The 8,829-nt window shown below is 46.6% G+C and overlaps 1 protein-coding gene across 5 annotated transcripts in view; it reads left to right on the forward strand.

The window, feature by feature from the left end:
* Positions 1-510: 510 nt before the first annotated feature.
* The window catches only part of LOC110315793 (pregnancy-specific glycoprotein 22-like), a 13,752-nt gene continuing 5,433 nt past the window's right edge, over positions 511-8,829 (forward strand). The window contains exons 1-4 of one of the 5 annotated variants that reach the window (XM_021189764.1): positions 2,815-2,878; positions 4,196-4,552; positions 7,438-7,797; positions 8,302-8,310. In XM_021189764.1, coding sequence (XP_021045423.1) covers positions 2,815-2,878; positions 4,196-4,552; positions 7,438-7,797; positions 8,302-8,310 — 790 coding nt within the window. Of the gene's footprint in view, positions 523-2,622; positions 2,879-4,195; positions 4,553-7,437; positions 7,802-8,301; positions 8,311-8,829 lie in introns of those variants that run through there. The other 4 variants (XM_021189767.1, XM_021189766.1, XM_021189765.1 and 1 more) reach the window with 4 other exon arrangements.

Below are 8,829 nucleotides of genomic sequence, written 5' to 3' on the forward strand. Positions count from 1 at the left end.
GTCTCTTTCTTTATTCCCATTTCTCTCTAGGTTTGTGATACCCCTCAAGGACCATGGAATAAAGTGTCCCGTGGGCCGGGACACTGAATAATTTCCTTATCAGCTCTGGCTGTGAACTCATCTGACAGTGATTGTCTTAACTGATGTAGGAGACCCAGGCCACTGTGGGCAGCACCATCCCTAGGCAGATGGTCCTTGGTTGTATAAGAGAGCTAGCTTAGCATAAGCCAGAGAATGAGCCAGCAAATGAGTCAGCAAGCAGCAGGTTTTCTGCCTTTGCTTCCTTCAGGGGGACACTATGACCCAGACCTGGATAGGAAATGCATTCTCTGCTCTTCTGAATTGCTTCTGTTCAGTATGTTTTTATCGTATTAGGAGAAAGAGACCTAGATCAGTGTACAGGGAAGAGCAGTTGGCACTTCCATTTGAACCACTGCTCTGTTCCCTGTCCTCAGTAGGGGTCCCTCAGTATCCAGTGGGCCATGAGAAGGTAGAATTGAGACACTAGACATGGGCCAGTTAGTACATGTGTACCCCCTTTCCATCACTGTCTTCTTGATTGAGTCTGAACAGAAATGAACCATTTCTTCTTTGCTTCTGTCATTTTATAAGCAAAGGCTTCTTCCAAGTGTGCATCTTCTGGATGCACACTTTATCCAACTTTATTTCATGACTTGCCAGGGAGAATCTGGAAGCATACCTAGACTCACCCTACACTAGAAGGAAAAAGGAGTTCTGCTAAGCCTACTGAGCAGGAGTATGGTCCCTGCATCCCACCTGTGCAGAAGGGATCAGGACAGGTCATATTTGTGGTGTTTAATCCCCCTGTTGTAGCCCTAGGCATGAGATTGCAGCTCTCCCAGAAAACTGCAGGTGGCAGTATCTTGTTGCACACCCAATACTATGACAATTGTTTCCTTGAGCTAGGAGACCTTGCCTAGGAGACTGCTTTCCATTCCTGTCCCCACTAACTGTAGTCTTCCTCCTTAGACCCAGCTATGATACTTGTGTCTGAGAAGAGCCCTCTCTATAGGGAAACTGAAAGCCTCCTCCCTTTTATCGTCTCCCATAGTATAAGACAGGATTTCTGATGGGAAATCTCCCAGACAAAGTGCAGAGCTGACCCAGGAAGACCCGCAAGAACTGTGCTCAGCCAACCCACAGCACAGCAAACCCGTAATTCTGCAATGTCACTAGGCATCTCCTTCTGAGACTCAGAATGGAGCACACAGCTGCACAGGTACCCAGGCCATCTGTTAAATGTTCTGATGGCTTATGAGTCCTCACAGGAAAGCCAAGGTCCCCAGGAGAGGGATAGAGGACATAGGTCTGCTTGATGATTCATGCCCTCTTGGAGTAACTTTAAAGAATCCTCTCCTTGGAGCAAATGATAGTTGACCCTGCTGATCTGGACAGTCATCCTGTCCCATTGTCAGGACCTTGTTCATATTAAGGCTATTTTGTTTATACTGCAACATTTCTCCCCTTATTTTGCTGTTGCTGGGAAACTGAGACACAGGGAGCGCCATGGCCACATGAGTCTCACACAGTCCACAGGTGACAGATGTGAAGCACAAGTTCTCTGTCTCCAGCCACATATGCAGTGTTCCCACCCTGGAACATTCTCAGGTGTCTGTGAATCAGGGAGAAGCTGATGGTAATCGTGGTCATCAGCTGCTTATGGGGACATCATGTCCAAAAATTGAAAACAAGTGGACAGTTAGATGTGAGTACAGAACATTGCCTCGTGTTTCTCAAGTATTTCTGAAGAATTCCACTACTGCAGGGCCCACTTACTAGACAGGAAGTCATGTTTTCTTGTGTGCAGGTCTCACTCAACACTCAGTCAATTGTTTCCCTGAGCTATGACCTTGCCTAGGAGACTGTTTTCCATTCCTGTCCATACTGACCTGTATCTCCCTACCTAGACCTTGCTCTGTTTCCTGTCTCTATGGAGACCCCTCTCTGATGATTTTGAAAATTTTCTCCCTCCTGGCATCTCCCAAAGGGGAAGCCAGGACTTTTGCTGCAGAATCACACAGACAAAGCACATAGGTGAGCCAGGAATACCAGAGAGCAGTTGGGCTCAGCCAACACACAGTTCAACCAACCCATAATGCTGGAAGGTTGCCTGGAAACTGTCCATAGGAGAGGAGCCCACAGTCCTTTCCAGGACACACAGGTCATGTCTTCCCCACCATGAAGAACATGAAACTCCTCATACAGCTACTACCTGGCATCTGTCTTGGGTCAGGTCAGGAACTTAACTGGTTAAATTAGTGATAAAGGGTATATCTTTATTCCCAGCCATCACACAACTGGTACCTTCCAAAGCTCACTGACATCTGTGTCACCTTCATGCGTAGAAATCCTATCTTCCCAGTGCACTGAGGACACAGGGCATACTGGGATCTCATCTGTGTCTGTGTATCTCAGGGACACATAGGAAAGATAGAGGTTCTCTCTTTCATGCTGATAGACTCATGTCCAGGAGTCAGCAGATGTCAGCCCCTGGATGAGTCGTTGTTCTCTGAGGGCATGTTGATATTTATCAGCCTTGTTGCTTAAGGTCTTGTTGGAGAAGAAATATAAAGAGAGCAAATGTGAGAAAGATGCGGGGCAGCACTGAGAGTGGAAGTGACTGAGCAGTGCCGTGGACACAGACTCCATCACCCACAGCTCATAGGATTCTGTGAAGTGCTCCTTCCTGAGAGAAAACTCAGTTCAGAAGGAGAAAGGACAGCAGAGGCCAGGTACCTTGCTGGAGTTGAAAGGTCTTCTCCTCAGCGAAAGGACAGTACAGTGAGAAGAGATATGGAGGTGTCCTCTGAACTTTTCACCAATGTGCGTATCCCCTGGCAGAGGGTCCTGCTCACAGGTAAGTGTTCCAGCTATCTGATTGCATGGGAACGGGAACTCAGAAGCCCAAAGTCTTCTGTAGAGGGGATGTTTAGAGAAGACTTGGGTGTCTGTTTATATTTGGGGCAAAGGTGTTGCAGTGAGGGACAGAGGCTCAGCAGCAAGAAGCCCTGAGCAGCCAGGAAGTGATGAGGGGAGAGTAAATCCTCAGGTGCCACTATTCAATTCAAAGGTCCTAGCATTGGAATCCCAATGGTCTCCACCTTGACTGGGTGAATCTCCAAAGAGGAGTCAAACCTGAAAGGGCCAATGAGATGGCTCACGTGTGGAGACATGGCAGTCTGAATTCATTCCTCAGCGATCACAGGGTAGATGGAGATACAGGCTACAGCAGGGTCTGCTCAGCCTTTCACACCGTGTGTGTCATGTACCCACAATGTGCACACTGAAACACAGCCTTCCCAAACCCAAACATACAATAGAGAATTATGAAATCACACTTGAATGTACTGATTGTCATTTGCTCCAAACCTAGGAACTGTGTAAATGCATCCATGCAGACATCCTCCCTTCCTCCTTTACTTCTTTCCTTCTTCCTTCCCTTCTCCCTTCCTCCTTTCTTTCTTTCTTTCTTTCTTTCTTTCTTTCTTTCTTTCTTTCTTTCTTTCTTTCTTTCTTTCTTTCTTTCTTTCTTTCTTTCTTTCTTNTTCTTTCTTTCTTTCTTTCTTTCTTTCTTTCTTTCTTTCTTTCTTTCTTTCTTTCTTTCTTTCTTTCTTTCTTTCTTTCTTTCCTTCCTCCCTCCCCCCTCCCTCCCTCTGTCCCTCCCTCCGTCCCTCCCTCCCTCCCTTCATTCCTTCCTTCCTTCCTTCCTGTTTACTTTGTTTTTTCCCTTCCTTTTTACTCCCATAATTTTCTGAGTTCTTTTCAGCAACTGAAAATTCCAAAAAGATAATTGCAATGGTTGTCTTCACAAAGCCTTTTCTAATGAACCAGAAATCAGAGTATTCAGAGGAGAGAATCAATGGTTTAATAGAACTGCATATAGAATAGAAACCAATTCAGAAAGTGAAGATTGTGTGTAGAAGTGGAGGAGTAGGAGTAGGAGGAAGAGGAGGAGAAGGTTAGAGAGCTCCTTCTCTTCCAAACAGACACTCTTTATATGAAGAGTGATATGGGGACACCCGAGTAGAGGATTCCACAGAGCAGAAATGACACCCTCTGAGGGCATGGAGGTTATGTTGTTCATCTGTATTACGGCCCATCCCTACCCATAGGCATAAGGTGAGGGATGCTCACACCTGCTCATGATTGGTGCCTTATTTCTCTTCCCTTCTAGCCTCCCTCTTGACCTGCTGGCTCCTGTCCACAACTGCCCAAATTACCATCCAGTCACCACTCCAAGTAGTTGAAGGAGAAAATATTCTTCTACGAGTTGACAATCTGCCAGAGAATCTTCTAGCCTTTTCCTGGTACAGAGGGATGACAAATTGGAGGTTCACAATTGCTTTGCATTTACTGGATTATAACACAAGTATGACAGGGCTTGAGCACAGTGGCAGAGAGATATTGTACAGCAACGGGTCCCTGTGGATCCAAAATGTCACCCAGGAGGACACAGGATATTACACTCTTCAAACCATAAGTAGACATGTAGAACTGGTGTCAAATACATCCACATTCCTTCAGGTGTACTGTAAGTAATTCTTTGAGAACTCTGGGTGCTGGGTTGGATCCTTCTACTGGGCACACAGAAGTGTCATGCCTGACATGAGTCTCCTTTCCATCTGCATTGTGTCTCCATGTTGGGGCTTGAGCATTTAGTGCAGGACACACATGGTGGAAAATAATGTCAATTATGCAGAATCCCTCATTTGATTTCACCTTGGATGCAGGGTTGGCAAGTGAGCCAAGGCAATCAGCCTCTGTCTAGACTCTTGAGTTCCTTCCAGGGAAACTGTCCTTGAGAAAGTCCTTGAGGAAAGAAAGAAGGGCCTTTGGAAGCCATGAGCATTTTTACAGAGTTGAGTACCAGAAACCCTTGGCTCTACAATTCTGTCACAGCCTCACCTCCTGTGGGTACTGAGAGGCTTTGTGCTAGGGTTGGATCTTGACTTTCTGTCTGCAGAGAAGAGTGCTTGTTGTAGTCAATGTCTTGTTCCATGTGGAACCAAACCGTGTACTGCCATGAGAGCCAGGATTAGGCTATGTCCCCTGGTCACCCTGGTGACCCAGAGAGAGACCACAGCAGGGCAGAGTCCCAGGCCATTAAACCATTGTCCTGATAGGCTTAAGAGACTTCCAGAAAGGCCAGGATCTCATTGGAGAGAAGACACAGATGCTACTGACAAGTTCTTTTCTTTTGAGGCCAGTATGTTCTCTCCTATAAGCAAATAGAATAGGCTGCACTGATGTGGACAGTTCCCCAGACATGAGCTGCATTTCCCACCGTGAAGAGCAGGCATAGCCTGGTGACACTCAAGGCATACTAATAAACCTCTATGCCTGAGTCAGGGCCTCACCTTGTATCCTGGCTTTTATCTCTTCCCTGTATACCTGGAGGTCACTGTCATAGCCTCCTCAGACCTCTTAGCTGCTGCCTGTGTCTGCTACCCTGCTGGGGATCATGTTCAAATTCCAAACATGTATTTTCCCTTGTACTGAAAAGGTTTCCTATGGGAATTACCTACATAGAGTTATAAGGCATCTCAGGAAGGTCTGGGAGCACAGGGACCACATGAGACAAGGCTCAGCAAGCAGAGGAAGTGTGAGCACCATCTTGAAACCCTGCATGAGATGATGGAGCCTAGAGGAGTCCTTCTAGGACCCAGGTCACCTCCTCCCACACACTCAGGCCGTGGGCTCCTAAGACATCTGCTCCTGGGTATTTCTACTGTGTCAGAATCCTGTCTGGTGCCTGCAGAGATAATAATCTGTCCCCTTCCCCACTCACCCCTCAGCTGGTCCCTTTGGATCCCTCACACACATCTCTCTTCTTCCTCCTGAGAGCAAATTCCATTGTTACAGAACACTGAAAACACAGGGCAGATGGGGTGCCCATCTGGGATTCTGTGTTGCTCAGGGAGTGCAGGGGGCTAGCTCTTTGTTGCTGACTGACCCAGGATGAGAACACAACTGAGGGCTACCCCTGGTTGATCTGTTCTTGTCTCAGTGCTCAGAGATACTCAGAAGGTTGTCAGTCACTGTGTACTCTGGAGGGCTTAAACAGAAAGAGTCAAGAGGAGAGGGTTGGTGGGTAGTCCATAGACTGCACAGGGTAGAGAACACAGAGCTACCCACCTACACCCCATGTGCTTCTGCAAGATGTTTCTGTCTGGGAGGAGCCTGAGGCTATATGAGGAATGAGGGAGCTGGGCTGTACCAGATATTATACAGATAGAGGACATATTAGGCTAGAATCCTTCCCTGGGGAAGCTCCCTGTGTACTCTCTGCAAAGTTTGTACCCCCTGTCAGGGCCTCCTAAGAATGGGTGTGGAGTCCTCACTTTACAGAGTTTGAGCATAAAGGACTCAGCTATTCTTTGGAGTCTCCTCAGGAACTCAATGACCTGAGAGGAGTCTCAGGGTTTGTAGGAGAGAAGCCACAGTGGACAGATGTTGAACAGCAGCAGAATGCTCTTGGTGAAGAAGTAGAGAGAGGGGGAGAGTGTTGTCACCCACAGTTAATCACTATGACCGCAGTGTTCTGAAGTCTGATGTTCTTAGCTTAGACACCCCAAATAAAATTCCACCTGGTGTTGATAAGTGACATGGCTCAGTTGATATCTGCATTTACCTCATTGTCTGACAAGCTTTGAAGTAGTGAATATGAGTTTTATTCTGACCTCCACCTAGGGATGGCATCCTGAAACCACCACCACCCACTGAGAAACACCCATACTGTAAGGCCCAATCTTGTGGGTGAGTGTTAGCCTGTGCACGCATGCGTCCCCCACCCTCAGAATGTAACAAATCAAAAATCAAAGGTAATGTATTTTTGAACACTGTATTGCAAACATTTGAATGTGACTATGAATGTGCATGGTCCTGAGTCATCATTCATTCATTCATTCATTCAATCATTCGTTGGTTCCCCACAGATATCTGATGTGTTTTTAGACAGATTTTCTTTAAAAAATATAAGACCACTACTGAGTCTCACAATTCTCTAGCCCTAGTGGTCAGACAAATAAAGAAAGCTAGAAGGTGATCAGGTGTTGGATTGAACCATTTAAGGAATAGAAACACAGCAGAAGAGTCAGAGAGTGAAGCCAGGTCTGCTGGGGAAGAGGTCAGGAGGCAGAACTCCAACCCCATCTACACTGAGTGTGAGCAGGGATCTGAGGGGAATGAAGCAGGGCCGTGTAGACGTCTATCCATGGAGAGAGCACCATACAGAGGAAATGACAAGTGAGGGACATGGAGCACAGGGAGGTAATGTGGTGACTGCCACCAAGTAGGGAAGTGAGACCCTCACCCACACATCTCAGCTGAGCTATGGACACAGCTGCTCAGGACCCAGGGTGCCATCTTAGTCAAATAAAAAAGTCCTAATATTGATGGATCTCTCTTCCCTTCTAGCCTCTCATTTCACCTGTGGGCGTCCTTCCTTCCCTGCCAAGCTCACTATTGAATCAGTGCCGCTCAGCGTTGCTGAAGGAGAAAGCGTTCTTCTCCGTGTTCACAATCTTCCAGAGGATCTTCAATTATTTTTCTGGTACAAAGGGGTGATTTTGATTAACAAGGCTGAGATTGTCCGACACAGAACACTCAAGAATTTAAGTGATCCAGGCCCTGCCCACAGCGGTAGAGAGACAGTGTTCAGCGATGGATCCCTGCTGCTCCAGAATGTCACCTGGAAAGACACCGGATTTTACACCCTACAAACTGTGAATCGATATTGGAAAATGGAATTAGCACACATTTACCTTCAGGTGGAAAGTAAGTGATTCTCTGTGATCTTTCAGTGCTCGGTGGGGCTTCTACACAGAACACTGTCACTGCTAGCATGGACTACCTCTTGTCTGCACTTTTATCTCCACTTTGGGGTTTGACCACTGCGACATACATGTGGGAAAGAAATGATCATGGGTCGGAGTCTGTCTTCTGATTCCCCCTTGTATCTCAGAGGACTAAGATTCCAGACTACTCTGTCTGTTGAGGCTCCTGCAATGCACACAAGGAAAGGTGTGGAGTTCACACAGAGTAGTGAGCAACAGGAAGCTCTCACCCTGGTAGTCTGTCCCAAGCTTGACTAAAAATGTCCTTGGTTCCAACTTATCAGGACTTGACACGTACTTCTGCTCAGAGTAGACAGTGTACAATGGTTTATGACTGTCTATATCAATCCAGTGTATTTATTTTCATTAAACAGTAGAGTTTCATAAAAAACAAAGCAACACACACACACACACACACACAAATCAACAGAAGGAATCAAAGTAGCCCAGCATAGTTTTAGACAGAATGGAAGGGTGCTGCTTCCTCCCTGTCTCCTCACACATTGCTCATCATGGTCTTATAGAACATGGGACCAAGAGCCCAGGGTTGGAAATGATCACAGTCGACTGGTCTCTTCCTTGTCAACCACCAGTTAAAAGATGTGCTATATAAGATGAAAGGATGGACTATTCAGAGACTACCCCATCCGGTGGTCCATCCCATCATCAGCCACCAAACCCAGATACTATTGCACATGTGTATTAGGGTTCCCTAGAGTCACAGAACTTGCAGATAGTCTCTATATAGTAAAGGAATTTATTGATGACTTACAGTCTGCTGTCTAAATCCCAACAATGGTTCAGTAGTAGCTGTGAATGGAAGTCCAAGGATCTAGCAGTTGCTGAGTCCCACACCGCAAGAAGGCGAAAGAGCAAGAGCCAGACTCCCTTCTTCCAATGTCCTTATATGGTCCCCAGCAGAAGGTGTAGCCCAGATTAAAGGTGTGTGCCACCACACCTTTAATCCCAGATG

This window comes from Mus pahari, unplaced genomic scaffold, assembly GCF_900095145.1.
Source record: "Mus pahari unplaced genomic scaffold, PAHARI_EIJ_v1.1 scaffold_6532_1, whole genome shotgun sequence".
Classification (NCBI taxonomy): Eukaryota; Metazoa; Chordata; class Mammalia; order Rodentia; family Muridae; genus Mus; species Mus pahari.